The 20,905-nt window shown below is 43.5% G+C and overlaps 1 protein-coding gene across 1 annotated transcript in view; it reads right to left on the bottom strand.

The window, feature by feature from the left end:
* Positions 1–20,905, bottom strand: part of LOC126203833 (transient receptor potential channel pyrexia-like) — a 281,000-nt gene that overhangs the window by 33,620 nt on the left and 226,475 nt on the right. The window contains exons 10-11 of the mRNA XM_049938202.1: positions 20,359–20,709; positions 2,605–2,892 (exon numbers count right to left, since the gene is read on the bottom strand). Coding sequence (XP_049794159.1) covers positions 2,605–2,892; positions 20,359–20,709 — 639 coding nt within the window. The remainder of the gene's footprint in view (positions 1–2,604; positions 2,893–20,358; positions 20,710–20,905) is intronic.

Here is a 20,905-nt window from a genome sequence, read left to right on the forward strand (position 1 = left end):
TTGCTCCCTTTTCCTAAATTTTGCGTTACGTAACATTGAAGTCACTGAAAGTTTTTTTTTTTTTTTTTTTTTTTTTTTTACATAACAAAATTTACGTTACAGTCAGTCATTTATTTAACCAGCAATTTCATTTAACTTTACTTTGAAAATTTAGTATTTCAGAATAAGTAACCGCAAACTCAATGCTTTCTGATTCATTTATTTTCCCGCGTTGTGTTGTGGAAAAGCGTAACAACCTTCTGTTAGCACGCTAGTGATTATTCGATTAATTTTCTTTCCCAGTACCTTTCTTAGGACTCGGGAGATTCTTTGTCCTAGTGGGCTGGTGACCGTTTAATCGCCCTTTTTTGCTAATCAGTTTTATTGTATTATCAGTATTTTTAGAGCTAAAAATATTACTTGGCATCCTTTTTTGGTTCGTGAGCGATTGCACTATATTCCACCCACTTCATAATTATCATCAGTATTTAGATTATGTTTAGAATAGATTCTTCCTACCTAAGGGAATGTTGTACACTTTTCTCCTAGTAATCAGTTTATTTTCCTTAGGTAACGAGAGCCTTACTCACTGTAAAATTTCATTAGGCATACGGGATAACGGTCAATTCATCGCAATCCAGTATGCCAATTCGAAAGAGGGAGGTTACAAACTGACTGGAACAAGTCGGCACCAGAGATTTAAAATAGTACACGTATATTAAGTCGCAACATAACGACAATTTGCGCCGCACGGGGTTGCAGCGCGGTCTAGGGCGTCTTGTCACGGTCCGTGCGGCTGCCCCCGTCGGAGGTTCGAGTCCTCCCTCGGGCAAGGGCGTGTGTGTTGTCCATAGCGTAACTTAGTTTAAGTCAGATTAAGTAGTGTGTAAACTTAGGGACCGATGACCTAAGCAGTTTCGTCCCATAAGATCTTACCACAAATCTACAAATTTTAACGACAATTTTCCATCCGAAGCTGTGGTCGTTACATATCGATAACCTTCGTGTCGTCTGTCTTTTGTTTACAACTGTCGGTAATGTCAGAAATCTACAGTATAACCAACATATGTTGAGCTTCCTTCCCAAGTTGTGATCGGTATATTGTATGTTGGTTATGTTTACGACTGCCAGAAACCTCAGCATGGTGAAGTCTCGTGATATGCTTATCAATGAGAAATAAATAATGTAAGGAGTGTCTGAACATGAGCATCAGTATAATGTGCTTTGACGAAATCTTGATCCTTCCGTGTCGTAATTTATGGCGTAGCTGCTGATCAACTGTGCGCACAACTAAGATGGATTCATCATATCCGACGTTATCATTATTAGACGTGAAAAAGCATACAATCTCATCAGAACTACGATTGGAGTATTGTGGGGCTCTGACCGGGGACTGGCAGGAGTTTATACCGGTCCATACTAAGGACACACTCTGCGAACACATGTGCTACGGCTCAGCGTCAGACAGCACGCTGCTAAGACTCGACACTATGCAGTACGAAGGCTATCGTTTAGTTAAGCCATTGAAAATCGAAGGAACCACTACTATCGGGCTTTTCGCGACATTGATCCTCAACCGAGAAACTTAACGCATCTGGCAACGGCACTGCGGTCGACATGACTCCACATCCTTATCGGTACCTTCCAGAAAGTCATTTATTTATTTCTATACGTCTCGCGCTGCAGAAGTTGATTTATCAGGCATTTCTCATTTTCCTACTCCCCCCCCCCTCTGTCTCTCTCTCTCTCTCTCTCTCTCTCTCTCTCTCTCTCTCTCTCTCTCTCTCGCTCCCTCTCTCTCATTTCTCCGTCCCACGTATCTCTCTGTACACCCTATACCTCTCTCCCCAAACTTCTCTGTCACTTTTCTCGCACCTCTCTCTCCCACCAACCTCTCTCACTCTTTATGCCCCCTTATCTCTCTCCAGTCTCTGTCTATGTACCTTTTTATATTTTGTTTGATGGCGTTTTGTTAAAACAGGCAAATCCCAAGACGCAATAATAAATATTTTACGTAAATGTATAGTTTTCTAGCATCTACACAACAGGCTACATGTAAACCATAGAAATGTATACAGTTGTAGCTCAGTACCGAAAAATGTGCATACAGCAAATGGATTAGAACAACTGAGGAAAAGTGTCAATGGCTCGATGGAATGATGTTACGGTATTACTGGCCGGGAGGTCTCGTGTTGATCACCAGGTGCAAGTCTTTCTATTTGATGTCTCTTCGGCGGTTTATGTTTTGCGGTGAAGATGAGAGGAAATAATTCGGATAATACCAACATGCAGTCCCCGAAAGAACGAAAACGTCTGACCCCACTGGGAATCGAAGCGTGGACCCCGCAATCTAGTGGCAGCGACCCCACCTCTCAGATCACTACCTGCGGACAGTGACTCAATAGAAAACTTAAATACAATACACGTACGGTGAAATATCCATCACGATCCTCAAAGGCTTCACGACAACGTGGTAAGTGAGAAGATGGCTAAATGTGAATATGTGCGGCTCTTGCATCTGCCTTCACAGCCGTCGATAGAGCAAATACCACCAGTGGTGAGAAACACGTGATGTGATCATTCTTTGCGGCAATCCTACAATGGAATTCCGTGAGGGGTACGAACCTGTATGTCACTGACTGCGAGGCCGACCATGAGGTTCATGAGGACGATGGAGGCGAGCAGGATGAAGAGCAGGAATACGACGCGGCCCGTCACCTCGAGCCGCGACCACTCGTCGCCCTCCTTCTTCTGCTTGTCGTCGAACATGTCGTCGTACTCGAACTCCCCCGTCATCATGACCGTCGTCTTCAGCAGCGCCTTCCACGGGCTGCCGAAGTACGGGCTCCGGTAGAAGATGATTGAGAAGCTCAGCGCGAAGCCGAAGATTAGAAACATAAACACGAACAGCACCTGCAACACAACGACACGTCCTCTATATCTACACTGCAATACATAAATTCACCTCTGAACAGTCAAGAGCCCACAAATGTTGTGGTCTCTGCAAGAAGAATTTCATTGCCACCTGATGATGTTCTCTTAACGAAACCTGACTACATCTGTGGTGATTCTTATTAGCATTAACATAAAACAGCTGTGAAGAGCAAAACGATCAAGATTATTCACCTCATTCCACCGTGCCTTTTCACCAGCAATCATATACGCGGCAAGTGGTCAAAAATCAGTGTCTACTTCCCTACGGTGTGTTACCGCAGTTGCCAGTTCACTGTCTCCATTTGTACTGGAGCAGCACGACATGTAAGCGCCGAGTTGTATCTTTTCACATCCGAAAAGCGCAATGAATTTCTAATATCTCAAGAAGATACATGTCTAAATGTTGAACACCAAAGCTTCCAACGTTCTCTGGACGACATCAAGAGACAATGTGGTGCTGGGGTGCAAGACTCACACTTCTCTAAATTCAGTTAACTTGCCGCTTATGTGTATCAGAGCCTTTTCTCTGGTTAATCCGCTACGTCGATCTCCCGAGAGCTTCGTCTCCGAACATATGTTGCTGGTTAAGGGAATTTGCTAACTACTTTTCTATTCTTGAAATAATTTCTGTACTCGTATAATATTTTTCAATTCAATCACAATATATTTTCAACGTTCATAAACCATAACTTCGGCAAGCTAACTCATTCTTCGAACATTAGAATCATTTACACGTCTCCAAAATAGCTTACTGTATCTCGCTGCGATAATAACCGAGACATGAAAAAATTTAAAAGTCTCTATTCTCATTCGCGTCCAAATCATAAGTGTCCTTAAGAAACTACTTTCAACTGTCCACCAGTCTTTTTACAATCATCACAGACATTAAAGAACACAGAACACTATATAAACTTTTCTTGTTCTTCTTTGCCCGTACACGAAACTCAGTGTACCGTACAGCAAGTACTTGTCTGCAGCCGTTCAGACCCCATGCCCATCTTTTTCCTCGCGGCGGTTCTTTTTTGACCTACACATACAAATAAACTATGCGCAGTCGGCTGATTCGTTTCTCCTACTCATATCTAAAATATCGGATGTTCGAAACGTTGGAAGGCCGAGTGATTCTAGAATTTCCTCTGAAATTCTGGAAGCACTGCAAGCTGCTATTTATTTACTGGCTGATTAGTTTCGGACTTTGCCCAGTTTCACAAGCCACGTATTGCAGAGGAAAATTTGTCACAAATGGATGCGTCGAATGTGGTTAATAAAGGTAACAGTGGTATGGTGGTTCATATGGTAACTTCTTTCGTCCTTTGTATATAGGAAATGTTTGGTGAGAACAATCTTGTTTGCCTCATCATACTTAAATGTGTCAAAGATCTTCATAAAAAAGTCACATATACCGTAGTATATTATGTTAATGTACGTGCATACTATATACATTTTTCATAACTGTAATACCTTCATTATCCAGCATTACGTATCCAGGCGACAACGATATTTTACATACAGTGGAGAATTTGTTCTCACTGGATTATACTGTGTATCACGCTGGTTTAGTTGTCGTAGGTGGTACCGTAATTTTAAAAGATATTGATGCAAAGAATTTCATTGTACTCAGAACGTCTTATATAATCTCTGGGATATTCAATTTAATCCTCAGTTATATTAACATCATTAACTGCATTACTGGGAGACAGAGTTTTCCACCACATCACAGTTGTACAGTAAATTTTCATTTCCTTTTAAGCACTATTTTAGAGGAAACAATTTAGTTCATTTGTATTTGAAAGAAATCCTCACACAACAGTATCATTATGCTGTTACAGTTTTCGCTGTATAATTTTCAATCTCATATTTGGCGAGTGATTAATACGGGTTGGAGTACAACTCATATGTTGATTAAGGTCTTATTGAAAGTTTCTATGAATCGTTTGTAGTCACGTGTTTCGTGTTTAACGCAAAGGTGAGTGCTATTCGTAAATTATCCACAGTGGACGTATGCACTCGTAACAAATTTTGCTGTCCGTTATAGGTGGCGTGAGAAAATGGACAAAGACCGAAACTAGTCAGATAGTAAATAAATAGCAGCTTTGGTGTCCACCATGTAAAAATGCCTTTTCATCAGAATTTGAGAGCTTCAAGACGCAAGATCTGGAACGTTTATATCCAATATTTTACCAACCTGGCGTCTTCATGCGCTGTTGTCGTCCAAGCATAGACATTGCACGTAGATCGTGAGTGCATTGCTTTTGATGTGAGGACCTCATTGGAACCATAAAAAACTAGCTAAGGATCTTATCTCACTCCAATAATCAAGTTCGTAGTTTATAGGGACGTTAGCTGCTTTTTATTGCAAACACTACTTTACATAAAACAGTAAGCTGTACAACAATGTTGCGTGATCGTGAATGCGCCTAAGAAAGTAGCTCTCAAAATCATCAGTTCTTCTCGTTAGTCGACCAGCGGCCTTGCCTCAGTGTTAACACCGATACCCGTCAGATCACTGAAGTTAAGGGCTGTCGGGTCTGGCTAGAGCTTGGATGGGCCACCGTCTACCGAATGTTGTTGGCGAGCGCGGTGCACTCAACCCATGTGAGGCAAACTGAGGAGTAACTTGATTGAGGAGCAGCGACTCCGGTCACGAAAACTGATAACGGCTGGGAGAATGGTGCGCTGACCACATGTCCCTCGGTATCTTCATCCGGTGATGCCGATGGTTGAGGAAGACACGGTGGTCGGTCGGTACCGTTGGATCTTCAAGGCCTATTCGGACACTATTTGTTTGTTTGTTTGTTCTCGTTAAAGGCGCTGCAGTCTGGAACCGCAAGACCGCTACGGTCGCAGGTTCGAATCCTGCCTCGGGCATGGATGTTTGTGATGTCCTTAGGTTAGTTAGGTTTAACTAGTTCTAAGTTCTAGGGGACTAATGACCTCAGCAGTTGAGTCCCATAGTGCTCAGAGCCATTTGAACCATTTGTTCTCGTTAGTCAAAATACAACTCTTCGCCAGTTTTCAACTCAGTAACAAATATTATTAACGTTACACCAGACAAATTACGCTTCCCTGAAATCATAACACTATCTGCGTTCCCTCCAGATTCCCGAGCTTAAGTGGGCACTTCATAACGCCATGGCATCAGTACTGAGTCGGTCGCAGCGAACCACACTGCTAGAAGGTGATACGTGATTTAGCCGATGACACACGAAGCGATTCGGGTAACTCTGTCGTTTACTTACCGTTGACAATAAAATTATGCTCTACTTACGTCATAACAGGTCATTAGTAAGAGTGTCTCGCATAATACTATGGACAAAATCAGAATATTAATTTAGTTTTAATTATTCTTTGAAAATAATACGTTTGGAGGTAGCCGAGACGATACTCCCATCGATCTTTCATTACAGCAGCTAATCATAACGCTTGTAGTTTCTTCTGGAGCATTTTACTAAGCGTGCTGTTTCCATGTAACAGCCTCTGATGTATTTGGCTCATCCAGCCTTGTGACATCACGCGTCTGCTACTGTAGTCTCGCTCTAATCCGATATAACGTGTTGGAATAGAGCAAGTGTTACTCTTTGTAATGCTGATAGATAAACGAGTCTCAGAACATACCAGTCGGCATACAATTTCCTTCTTTATCGTTTTCTCTGTTTCCTGAGATATGGGCCGGCTGGCAGGGAACAAAAGCCGCTCGTCAGTGAGACACATGCACAGTTTGAAAAGTATAAAATTAAAGAAAGTGACAATTGCCTATTTAAAATGATACCCATGTGACAATTTCGGGTTTTAGAAAAATATAATTTGATGATTTAAAAAAAATTAAAGCTAGGTGATTTAATACACCAGTAAATACTGAGAGGTGACGTTGTTGAAGCTGCTATGACGTGGTGGCGGTGATGGTGTATTAAAATTATTACGACCTTGGAGGATGTAGTTTGTTTTGATGTTGTACTCGTATAAGTGACGCAAACAGATAAAAGTAAAAACTGAAGAACATGTGAAAAAAGGCCAAAGGCTGTTGAATGGAAATTAATTTGACCTTTGTTGAACAGAAATTAATTTGACCTGTGTAGGATTGCACAGTACTGTAAAACTTAGACTGAGTGCAGGGATGCCGGCCGAAGTGGCCGTGCGGTTAAAGGCGCTGCAGTCTGGAACCGCAAGACCGCTACGGTCGCAGGTTCGAATCCTGCCTCGGGCATGGATGTTTGTGATGTCCTTAGGTTAGTTAGGTTTAACTAGTTCTAAGTTCTAGGGGACTAATGACCTCCGCAGTTGAGTCCCATAGTGCTCAGAGCCATTTGAACCTTTTTTTTTTTTTTTTTTTTTTTTTGAGTGCAGGGATAATAGGAAGGACTCGATGTTGAATTTTCCAGTGAAGTCTTTGTACACTGAAATTTCGCATTTTATGGTTAAGTATAATAATCACTGTTTCGTTCTGTAAGGCTACCAGTTGTGGGTAGGGAACAGCATCATTTGGTAAAGTGTGATGTTTGGTTCTCATTTAGGCTAATCGTTCCATGGTAATGCTTAATACTTTACCGTAAAGCAGTAACTAAACATGTGTAGGTCGCCGTGGCCTAACGCAGGAATGTCTCAACGTACACAATGACTGGTTCAAATGGTTCAAATGCCTCTAAGCACTATGGGGCTTAACATCTGAGGTCATCAGTCCCCTATACTTAGCGCTAGTTAAACCTAACTAACCTAAAGACATCACACACAGCCATGCCCGAGGCAGGATTCGAACCTGCGACCGTAGCAGCAGCGCGGTTCCGGACTGAAGCGCCTAGAACCGCTCGACCATAGCGGCCGGTGACTGTCTGGAATTAGTCCATTGAGAAAACTTTGTGACGAAGGTGCGTAACTTAATAGGGTAGCAACAGTTTCAAGAGCCGCTTTTTGAGTGGTCAAAGTTGGCGAGGCGCCTGGAATGTGGTGAGGGTGGGGGGCGGGGGTGCGGGGGAGGGAGCCGTTGTGCGGCCACAGGAAGCCGCACACCTAGCACGCGTACACCATATATGATGACATGATTTTTTCCTGTAGGAAGAGATTACAGAAAGGGCATCACTTCCTACTCACACTCGAGAGAAGGGAAATTTTGAACAAGCCGAGAAACCGTATGTAAATACTATGGCGTGAAATAGCGAATCGTAAACTACGAATTATTAGCACAGTCAACGATATGAAGTAAAAAGAAGCTAAACAAATGGGCTATTAAAAGAAGATGTACGTTCTTTGTATATTACATAACAAGTCTGTACTCTGCAACAAGGGAAAGCGGCCTGATTGCAGTGGAGGATCTGGCGAACGCCGACTGTTCCAGTTCAGAATCGTGCAGTTAAGTGTGATGCAGGTGCCAGCCCGCTAAAGCACTTAGGCTTGGCTGCGATCTGATAGCAGGGATGCACAGACCGCGGCCCGCCGTTCATCTGATGACGGCCCGACCGATCGTTCTAGTACACCACATCACAATTGTTAAGGAGCAACTGACACTTGCTAGGTAAAAACTGCCTACTGCTTCGGAACAACCGAAAATTAAACAACCAACCAATGATACTAAAAGGAAATGTAGAGGGCGGGACGTGTTACCGACAACGGTGCCTTTGCACGAACTGTCTGTATGCATTCGACAGTTCATGCAGCACGAAGGTTATTGTGGAACCGATTAGTGCCACATTCCGTGTGGTACGGCAACATCTCTGTAAGACATCATTTGAGTGCTTACGATGGTGGACGAGCACTTGAACGGCTCGAAGTCGGTCAAAGTGCCACGACTGTGCCCACAGTAATGGGTGTGTCCGTAAGTGTCATCTCACGATTAAAAAAGACCACTGAACGTGGAAATGCTATGCGAAAGCATGCCGGTGGTGTAGACGGACCATCACATCGCATGAGGATCGATAAGTAGACCTAGTGACGAAAAGGAATAGACATCTCACTCCTAGGCAGATCGGAGCACACCTCGCGACCGCTACCGGTATACGCGGCTCTGCCAGAACCGTGTCGCAGCGATTGTATCAGGCTTGTTTGTATGCTCGGAAGCTTGTCACATGTATTCCACTTCAACCACGCCGTCGTCGAGAAACAGTTCCTTGGTGTAGGGAGCATATTTCTTGGGATCAGTAGCAATGGTCCCGAGTGATGTTCTCCGACGAATCCCTCTGCACTGTGGCAAGGGATTCTGGCCAGCAGTTACTGTGAAGAGAGAGGGGAACACGTTACACACCACAGAATGTTCGGGATGGCGTAGGCGCCATTGCAGGCCTTATGCACAATGGCCGAACACTGCTGCATATCTCTGGTGCCGTTGCAGCACAGCGGTATTGCAGGGAGGCACACTGGAAAGTGAAGATATTGAACGTATAGAATGGTCCGCGTACTGCCCGAACCTAAATCGTAGAGAGCATGCTTGGGATGCCCTTGGCAGACATGCTTCTCAATGAACAACTCCAGTTCCGAACAGTGCGAGAGTTGAAAGCTGCTTTGAGAGAAGATTGGGACAATATCCCCCAAGGACTCCTCAACAGTTTGGTAACCAGCATGAATAACAGGTGCAAAATGTACAGTAGTGCCCGAGAAGGGCATATTCCTTACTGACAGTCCAATATCAACCTTTACGTTTAGGAGTCTTACGTGTGTCAAACATGAACATTTTTCATGTTTGTTATTTTGCTTTCTCATGTATCGAAATTTTTTGTAAATATACCACTCCATCTACACTGATGAGCCGAAACATTATGACCAATCCCACCGCGGGGCTGAATGCCTCCTGATGGTGTTGCGGAGAGCCGCGCTGGATTAGCTGAGCGGTCTAAGGCGCTGCAGTCATGGACTGTGCGGCTGGTCCCGGCGGAGGTTCGAGTCCTCCCTCGGGCATGTGTGTGTGTGTTTGTCCTTAGAATAATTTAGGTTAAGTAGTTTGTAAGCTTAGGGACTGATGACCTTAGCAGTTAAGTCCCATAAGATTTCATTCCACACACTTTTCTTTTGTTCGTTGCGGACACGTGACGCAGTAAGCAAACTATGTAAGTCGACGAGAGACGAATGGGCATTCATTACAGTGTAGATACGGGCCGCAAATGCGGAAAGCCACTGATACAAGCGGTTTTTACAAAGGGCACATCGTTGTAGAGGCTGAAAACGAGAATCTCTGAAACGACGAAGCTGCTCGGCTGCTTGCGCACTATTGTAGTAAGCACATATGGAATGTTGTTGAAGGATGGTGGAATAACGCGTAGGCCATATGGTACTGGACGTCCACGTCTCATCACAAAACTTAGACGCCGGAGGATCCCCCACTGTGTAATCGAGGATAGGCAGCGATCTGTGGCAGATGTGACGTCAGAGCACACTGCTGGAGCAGGCACAAGTGTTTCGAAGTGAACCGTTCAAAGTCCATCGTTGAACATGAAGCTCCACATCACACGACTCCTATGCGTTGCAGTGTTGACCCAATGACATCGTCAGTTACGATTGTAGTGGGCGTAGCACACTGAGCTTTTCACCGTGGATCAATAGAAAAGTGTCGCCTGTCGAATGAATCGTATTTCTTGTTACACCACGTCGATAGTTGGGTTCTTATCCGCCATCATACAGGCGAATGGTTGCTTGAAACATGCACCGCACCGCGCCACAGATGGAAGACGATGAGAGCAGAACTGCTATTGAGTACATTGAGTTTGGCTTATGAGACCTATGGTAGTACTCGAGAATACCACGTCAGAAGTGAACCACGTGAACATTATTGCGGGCTACCCTCATCCCTTCATGGTTGATGTCTTATCTGATGGTGATGACATCTTCCAGCAAGATAACACACAAGACCAAGATCGTGCTGTAGTGGTTTGAGGAGCATGGCAGTGAACTCTCATTGACGTCTTAGCCATAAAATGTCCCTGATCTGTACCTACTGAGACGCGTATTGGGCGCCAGTGCATGCCCACAAACCACCATCGCGTAATTTGGGGGAATTTACTGAGCTATGGATGCCACACACCTCTGGAAACCTATCAAGGACTTATAGGATCCATAACAAGAAGAATCGCTGCTTTGCTGTGTTTGGAAAGTGGACCAACACGCTATCTACATGGTTGTCATAATGTTTTTGATCATCGATGAATATTACGTATGTTCTGTCTTTCGTGTCGACGATCATTGCCTGTTATTATTCCTATCCAATAATGTCTCTGCGCCTTATAAATTGTCAAGTAGTGTGAATTTTTGTTATCCATCTTTTATTTGCTCCCAGAAAGGAGAGTGCGGCTGCTTGTGGAACTTGGATCTATTCAGCCACGCCAGTCTGTTTGGAATTGGGCCAGGTGGATACCGATTCGGGAAAATAACTTGTCTCACGGCCTGTTATTTTTCAATTTGCGTGCTTCCGCAACAGTACAGTCGCGACAACAAGAGCTCAAAGTGGGACTGCACGGAACGACGTTGCTTATTCGTCAGTGGTCTGTGTATTCTACAGCAAATACGAGCTTCATCAGCGCACTCATCAATGCACTGAACTTTTTGGGATGAATGTAAGCAACAACATTTATTTCTGTGTACCTGTATGCATTTACTACAGGATCGTCGGTCAATAATACCAGCTCTATTCGGAAAATAAAGTCAGATCTGTCGCGAAATGGAAACCACTGTGAAAATGAAAAATGTTTGATTTGCAAGGGTTAGCTTCACGTTCCAGCGATATCTTTACACAGTCGCCGCTCCGACTTAGACATTTTTCGTAGCATTGTACCAACTTTAGAACACCCTCGCCATGGAAAGTAGCCACCAGTGCTTTCCGCCAATTCTCTACGCTGGGCTACAGCTCGTTGTTTGTGCCAAAATGTTGTCTTCATAGCCAGCGGTTCTTGTGAGCAGAGATGAAACTCAGGGAGAGCCAATTACGGGCAGTATTGGGGTTGATGAAATACTTCCCACCGAAAATCTGCATGAGTATCTTCGTTCCCTTGCAGAGTGCAGCCGAGCATTGTCACGAAGAAACAAACGCATGTCATTTATGTTATGCGGGCTGCATGACATCAGGCGAAATCTCTCTCCAGGCCCTCAAACCTGGCGGAGACACTATTTTCTAGACATCTTTACGTGTTCACCGTGCGCTCAGTACTGAAACGAGCACATGACGCTATCGATGGGCATACCAGAGACACCAACCAACACATCTGTGCAAAGCTTCATCAGACTTTCACTGTGGTTTCCATTTTGCACCCAATTGGAACGAAGTTTCCAAATAGTCCTCGTAATACACGAAAGTACAAAATTTAAATGAAATGGATATTTATGAAAAAAATTATGTGAACCAACTTTTATTTTTCTGTGCCCTTACGTAGTCACAGTGAAGGACTTGCGGCCCACAGAACTACTAAGTCTGTGCATCCTTGTGATAGAGAGAAGACGTGCCCTAGGTGCTCTACGAGACTGGCTGAGTATAACTGGGATGAGTGAAAACTCAGTAGAAGAGTAGTAGCACTGTAGATAGTACGCCAATACTTATTTACCTAATATTTCTAAGATATTTATACCAGCATTTGAGCATAAATTTCTTTAAATTAAATGTCTATGAATATTTACTGTGTCGCATGGTACAAAACAAATGGCATAACTTGTTAGTAAGCCTGCTGAATTTCTTCCAGTTGACAACAGACGCTGTTAGGAAGATGGATTTGCTTCTCTAACACTAACAGCAGCAGAACATTCTTCTTTCTTTTCTCAGTAGAAAACCTAGTGGAGACCCTGTTATGTACTATTTAACTCGTTTGAATCATATTACAGAGTACCAATTGGCTTGCAATAGTGCCTTATTTAATCAATACGTTAGCAAGCAAGGAGACAATGTGGAGAAGGTACTAACCTACAAGGTCTAAAGGAGCTGGTAATGTGAAAGATAAAACAGAACCAACGCAAAGCTTCACATAATTCCACTGAGGTTACTAAAGCTGAGTTAACGGAAAATTATGAACTCACTTACATTATTGCGCCCAAATATTGTAATTTACCTTCACAAGAGTTTCAGAAACAGTTAGCTTGCAGCATATCCACGCTTAGTTTCTTTAATCTGTCTCTCGAAAATTCTATCAAGTTGGTATCTGCAGAGAAAGGCTAAGGAAATACAGAAGGATGGGCCAGCAGGAACACCAGAGGAGACAACACAATTCTGAAGAGAGAGGACAGATAGAATCAAAGTTTCAAATATTGGAAATTAAAAACATCTGAAAGCACACGTAAGGCTCCAAGAGGACGACTAAACGGTTCTCTTTCTCATCTTTCTGGATACCATTAAAATAGAAGAAGGGAAAGCTTGTTGATTGTCCTTCATCCATCTAACCCGTGTTGTACGAGTTACAGGTCTCTGCATGACAGAGCACGGCATCAGTATGTTTCAAAAAGCCGCACGCAGAAATGCAATTTTTCAGTGAGTCGTCCCTGCAGTTCTATTGTTCACATAGATAAAGGATCAAATGCTTTGGATAGCCTAGCGAATTTGTACGCCTAAAGGAAGAACGGGCATTCTGTTGCTATCCTGCAGTACAGAGTTAAATTTTATTAACATTATATACTTCTTACAGGCCAGGCAAATTGAACAAACAGGTAGGTGTGGGCCACGAGGGGCATTATCCGGCTTATAAAAGCATCATTTATTCATAGGCGTTTCCTGAGAAACCCGTAAAATACTGTTTTTAGTCGTTTTTGTTCAAGGGGATGCAGTTATCTAAATAGCTAACCACAGCAAACGTCTCGCATTTCACATGTGTTTTCTTTAGATATTTATCCAGAAACGCCATTTTCTCGTTTTCGAAAAATCTTTAAATTTTTCCAAAATCTTTACGCGTGACCAACATACAACTGAAAAACCATGATTCTTCTGCACCAAAAGTACCAGTTGTGGAGATAGCCACTTCTATAATTTCTATTCACCCCAAATCGCCAAAATTTTTATCAGCTGTACTTAAAATGATGTTCTCGGGAAACTTTGAAACTTTTTTCGGTAACATTATCCAGTACTGAGGTCCAGAGGTTCAAATTTACCGTACTTACGCACGCAAAATATGCACCTAATATCCGGTTCGAGGGATAAATGTAGCCTTAACTGTCGTAGAAAAATTATTTTATCGCACGAAATTCTTTTTACCTGCAAATCAAACATCGCATGTTCTCGTATACTGTAAGTGTGGCCCAAAAATGTTGTGTATTTTTATGTAAAGTAATTTATATGTATCAAAGTATATAAATGTGTCGGAGTATATAGATAAACTACAAGATATTTACTTGCCTACAAGATCCGTTTTATTAAGCCGCACACCCTACTGTATTAGGGAAAAGAAGGGAATCATCGGGAAAATGCTCCTTTCTGAGCACAGAAAAGGCAAATATGTTCCTCTTTAAAAGACTATGACAGAAAAGTGGGGAATCAGCTGCCCCACTCGTCATTCTGCCTTTCTTGCCAAAAATTTTGGCATGTGAACGTATTCGCCGTCTTTGGTGCTGAATCAGAGCATCAGAGACAGTGGTGGTGGAAGAGAGACGAGACAATGCCAATGGAAGAGGAAGAGGGAGGAGACAGAAAGAGACGATGTTAATAAGAAAGAAGACAGTGGCAGTGGGATGTACTGTAAATCAAAGGGAGAAATGGAGACAGTTAGACAAAGACATGTAGAGACAGTGGTAGTGAGTACGAAGGCACAACTACGAAGAGATACTGGATAAAAGAAGTTAAAATATTGTGTTTTAAAAGAACAGAAATGTGTTCACATGCCAAAATTTTTGGTGAGGAAAGAGGAGTGAGGCAGCTGCTTCCCCACTTTTCTGTCAGAGTCTTTTAAGGAGGAACATATTTGCCTTTTTTGTAACCCGAAAGGAGCATTTTTTTCTCTGGTATAAGTTGTTCCAAAATCTTCACTCTTAAATACAGAGAAAAGTTATAAAACTCTTTCATAAATTACATTCATAAACACTGATAAAAGATTTATAATTTATTTTAAAATATCCAGCATTTAATAGTAATAAAATTACCGAAGAAACTTTGTTCCCCCTTTTGTATATTAATGGAACCTAGCATTAATTTGGAGTAGTGAGAAACTACTGATTTAGATGATATTACACCAAAATTGTCTCATATCAGCATTTAATTTACACTGAAACGCCAAAGAAACTGGTATAGACATGCGTATTCAAATACAGAGATCAGTAAACAGGCGGAATATGGCTCTGCGGTCGCCAACGCCTAATTAAGACAACAAGTGTCTGACGCAGTTGTTAGATCGGTTACTGCTGCTACAATAGCAAGTTATCAAGAATTAAGTGAGTTGCAACGTGGTGTTATAGACGGCGCACGAGCGTTAGGACACAGCATCTGCGAGGTAGCGATGAAGTGGGGATTTTCCCGTACGACCATTTCACGAGCGTACCGTGAATATCAGGAATCTGGTAAAACATCAGATCTCCGACATCGCTGCGGCTGGAAAAAGATCCAGAAAGAACGAGACCAACGACGACGGAAGAGAATAGTTCAACGTGACGGAAGGCAACATTTCCGCAAACTGCTGCAGAATTCAGTGCTGGGCCATCAGCAAGTGTTAGCGAGCGAACCGTTCAACGAAATATCATTGATATGGACTTTCGGAGCCGAGGGCCCACTCGTGTACCCTTGATGACTGCACGACACAAAGCTTTACGCCTCGCCCAGGTCAGTCAACACCGACATTGGACTGTTGATGATTGGAAATATGTTGCTTTGTCGGAAGATTCTCGTTTCAAATTGTATCGAGCGGATGGACGTGTACGGGTATGGAGACAGACACATGAATGCATGAACCCTGTTTCTCAGCAGGGGACTGTTCAAGCTGGTGGAGACTCTGTAATGGTGTGCGGTGCATTAGGAGTGACATGGGACGACTGATACGTCTAAACACCACTCTGACAAGTGACATGTACGTAAGTATCCTGTCTGATCACCAGCATCCATTCATATCCATTGTACATTCCGATGGGCTTGGGCATTTCCAACAGGATAATGTGACACCCCACACATACAGAATTGCTACAGAGTGGCTCCAGGAACACTCTGAGTTTAAACACTTCCTCTGGCCACCAAACTCTCCAGACACGGACATTATTGAGCATATCTGGGATGCTTTGCAACGTGGTGTTCATTACCCACTCGTAGTCTTACAGATCTGTGGACAGCCGTGCAAGATCCATGGTGTCAATTCCCTCCAACAGTACTTCAGACATTAGTCGAGTCCATGCCACGTCGTGTTGAGGCACTTCCACGTTCTCGTGGAGGACCTACACGATATTAGACGGTTGTGCCAGTTTCTTTGGCTCTTCGGTGTAGTTCTTGTATTTCTAAAATGTCAGTATATTTTGAATTACCAGTTAATTTCTTCGGCAGTTGTCTACTATTTGTTTAAGAGCACATTAGACTCCGTAACACTAGAAAGTAGGCGCCTAAGCCGTAAACTAGGACGTGTAAAACAAAAAAATTATGAAATATGGGCAAACACATGTGTTTTCTTAAGTAGTAATAACATAATGTTTATCACATTTCGGAAAGATGTCTAGTGAGGCCGATCATGATAATGAGGCCAATCATGATAAAATGTAGCCGCCATCGCATTATGGAAGTCAGACCTTCCTGGTTACAAAGTCATTTCAAAAGAGTTATTCTGAGCAGTTGTTATTCGGTTAGAGAATATAGACACACTGTGTACCTACGACGTGAAAGTAATAGAGCAAATAGCAGTGAGAGAGGGCAGCATGTTATGAGGAAAAGATAACACTTTGGAGTGACGTACATCTAACTTCCTAGATACATTAACTGTGAATGTAGCTGTAAGGTGTTGATATCAGAGAAGATTTTCTTCTAATGTTCTTGAATATAGGAATGCGTAGGATCTTGAAGAAAAGGTTGCGGAACTGGAGAGGATAGTTTGAAAGGGTAACACCGGACGTTCTAAATTGGTAAGCGATGAAACGCCAATTTATGAGAGATAACATGAGATGCTGGTGCTACAAAAAGTTACACAGCAGTGTTTCACGCCTTGGTCCCGTTAAGAGATACTGGGGTGACATGCATTCCAAGGGTCATCGCTGGATTATCTGACTTCGTTTTCAGTGAGACTCCAATGTGTATTTGATAGACTTTCCTTGGTGTAGCTATCACATGACGTTACCAAAATTTTTCCTACAGCACTTCTGAAAGATAGATAGGGAAGGATGTTGAAGGAAAAGATTAGGGTACAGAGAGGACGGCTTCAAAGGGTGTCATTACCCAGTCTGGTTTCGTAAGTGTAAGAGACCAATTTGCTTAAGAAACTTTAAAGTTCTGGTACCTGAGGAGGTCACGCAGCAGAGTTGTGAGCACGTTGGCAATATTGATGAGGTTCTAGAGTGATGTCCACGGTAAAGATCATCACTGGAGAACGCGACTCAGTGATAGATGGGAGTCCAATGAAAGCTGGGCACAGTTTCTATGGACATACTTTTGAGACAATGATCCCAGAGAACGTTTTCCTGCAACGGTCCAGAAAGCAGGTGACAGTGGAATTTTGAAGGAAAGCTGAGGGCCTGCTGGATGGTTTTGAAGGACATTCTAATTTGGTAACCAATGAGAAGGCAATTTATTTCAGAAAACAAGAAGTTCCAGAGGAAGAGGATCTTACTCATTAATACCATGCCATTTGATGTCGTTGAGGAGGACCTGTAATGAGCTACATATGGGAAGTGTTCGAGGAAGAATACAATTCTGTCATCAAATGGAGTAGCGTTGGTGTTCAACACAGTTCCCATGGATGTAGTTGTGATACGATGGTGTACGAGAAGATTTCGTTACAAAGGTAGGTAAAAAAGGATAGGGAAGAATATTTAAGTACAATAAGAGGGCCTGGAATCATAACTTCATAGGCAACCATTGCGCATTCTGAGTTGGTAAATTATGAGAGCGAATTTATATAAAAGATCTTGAGAAGCTAGACCTTGAATAGGTTATCCAAAAGCGTTGTCCAAGCTGACAGCGTCATCACTAAAAGTTCCGGCTTACTAAATGGTTCAAATGGCTCTGAGTACTATGGTACTTAACAGCTATGGTCATCAGTCCCCTATAACTTAGAACTACTTAAACCTAACTAACCTAAGGACAGCACACAACACCCAGCCATCACGAGGCAGAGAAAATCCCTGACCCCGCCGGGAATCGAACCCGGGAACCCGGGCGTGACCGGCTTACTCGTCAATGGGAGTACACTGAGGTAACGAAAGTCATGGAATACCTCCTAATATCATGTCGGACCTATTAGTGTAGTAGCTCAATGTGGCATGGATTCAAAAAGTCGTTGTGGCAAGGACTCAATAAGTCGTTGGAAGTCCCTTGCAGAAATATTGAGGCGTTCTGTCTCTACAGCCACCCGGAACTGTGAAAGTGTTGTCAGAGCAGGAGTTTTCGCACGCACTGATCTCTCGACTGTGTTCCATTAATGTTCGGTGGAATTCATGTCAGATGATATGAGAGGCCAAATAATATACTCGAACTGTTAAGAATGTTCTTCAAAGCAATCGCGAACATTTGTGGTTCAGTGACATGAGGCATCGTTGCTTGGGAACATGAATGGATGCAAATTGTTTCGAAATAGCTGTACATAATTATTTCCTGTAAATATTGGTTCAGTTGGACCAGAGGACACAATTCATTTCATGTAAACACAGCCCACACCATCATGGAGCCACCCCCGGCTTCCACAGTGCCTTACTGCTAACTTGGGTCCATGGCTTTGTAGGGTCTGTGACACACTCGAACTCTATCACCAGCTCCTACCAACTGAAAGCGTAATTCATCTGACTAAGGCACGGTTTTCCAGTCGTCTAGTTTCGACCTGATATGGTGACGAGCCCACGAGAGGCACTGCAGACGATGTCGTACTGTTAGCAAAGGCACTTCTGTCGGTTCTCTGCTGCCACAGCCTATTAACTCCAAATTTCGCCGCACTGTCCTAACGGATATTTCAAGATTTTAAACATGGATGCAACAGCAACTATTGAAATTCTTCACGATAAAGGATGACAGCCAAAAACAGTTGCAGGATAAAAATTTATTAAAATTTCTTGACCAAGGTTTCGGTACTTCATCAGAAGTAAAAAATCTGAAATTACATCATGTATTAATCTACATTACATGATGTAATTTCAGATTTTTTACTTCTAATGAAGGTATATTTATATGTACCGAAACCTTGGTCAAGAAATTTTAATAAATTTTTATCCTGCAACTGTTTTTGGCTGTCATCCTTTATCGTGCCTAACGGATATGTTCGTCGTACGTCCAGTATTGATTTCTGTGGTTAAGTTACACAGTGCTGCTTGTCTGTTAGCATCGACAACTCTAGGCAAACGCCGCTTCCCTCGGTTGTTAAGTAAAGGCTGTCAACCACTGCTTTGTCCATGGTGAGGGCTAATTTGGTATTCTCGCACACTCCTGAGGGTGTGGATCTCAGTATGTTGAATTTTGTAACGATTTCCGAATTAGAATGTCCCACGTGACTAGCTCCAACAACTAACCCGCTTTCAAAGTCTATTAATTCCCGTCGTGCAGCCATAATCACGTGACAAACTGTTTTGCACGAATCACCAGAGTACTAATGACCGCTGCGTCAATGCACTGCGCATTTATACCTCGTGTACGTGATACTATCGCTATCTGTATATGTGCGTATAGCTATCCCATCACTTCTGTCATCTCAGTGTATAATGGATCCTGGACACAGTTAACACGTACGTACAGTACATACGAGATGGTGATGTTAGAGAGAGTTTTACTTTAGTAGCCTAGGAAAACCAGACTATAGGATGCTGAAGAAATTTTGAGGGTCTCAGGGATTGTTTCAAAGAGTATCACCAGATATTCTAATATGGTAAGCAACTAGAAGGCAATGCATGCAAAAATATTTGAAATGCTTGTCTCAGAGGAGATTACCAAGTAACAATGCGTATTTTGACAGCACTGAGGAGCCTCTGGAGTGACATCCGCTGGAAGGGTCACCACTGAAGAATTCTCTGGGATGCATTTGTGAGATATGATGCTGCCATCAGTGGTCCAGAAGGAGAAGGAATGTTGAAGGAAGGGTGTTGAAGGCAAAGAAGAGAGCCTGGGAAGGAGGACTATCACTTGAAGATCTGATTTTGTAACGATGCGAGATTTCTTGAGGTGCTAGCGCCTGGCCGGCCGCGGTTCTAGGCGCGCAGTCCGGAACCGCGCGACTGCTACGGTCGCAGGTTCGAATCCTGCCTCGGGCATGGATGTGTGTGGTGTCCTTAGGTTAGTTAGGTTTAAGTAGTTCTAAGTTCTAGGGGACTGATGACCACAGCTGTTAAGTCCCATAGTGCTCAGAGCCATTTGAACCATTTTTTGCTAGCGCCTGAGGGGGTTAGCCAGCCAGTCACCTTGGTGACGTTGAGGAGCACGGCGTTGAACATGAGCGCGTAGTAGCCCCAGACGGAGAAGCGGCTGACGAGCATCATGAGGTCGGCCCAGGCGGCGAGCACGGCGAGCGCGGCCGCGTGCACGATGAGCTGGTGGCGGATGGACACGGCCATGTCCGCCGGCTGGCCGACCTCGCCGGCCGCCGCCACCAGCAGCACCAGCGAGCTGCAGCCCAGGTTGAGCCAGGTCTCGCTCTCGCGCAGGTAGTGCCGCGGGTACATGCCCACCTGCGCCAGCCCGTGCAGCAGCAGCGTCACCGACGAGACCAGCGCCACGCGCCGCAGCGCGCGCTCCACGCTGTTCTCCGGTTGCTGCACACATACACACGAATGTGAGAATTCTAGCACCACTACCCTCAGGGGTACCATTCTACCACTATTACACTCAAACGTAGAATTTACTAAAGGTACCGAAAAGTTGCTCTGACATATAGTTACTGCTGTTCAACAGGAAGATTTGTAATTAAATGTGGGGTCCCACAACATTCTACACTCCTGGAAATGGAAA

This window comes from Schistocerca nitens, chromosome 9, assembly GCF_023898315.1.
Source record: "Schistocerca nitens isolate TAMUIC-IGC-003100 chromosome 9, iqSchNite1.1, whole genome shotgun sequence".
Taxonomy (NCBI): domain Eukaryota; kingdom Metazoa; phylum Arthropoda; class Insecta; order Orthoptera; family Acrididae; genus Schistocerca; species Schistocerca nitens.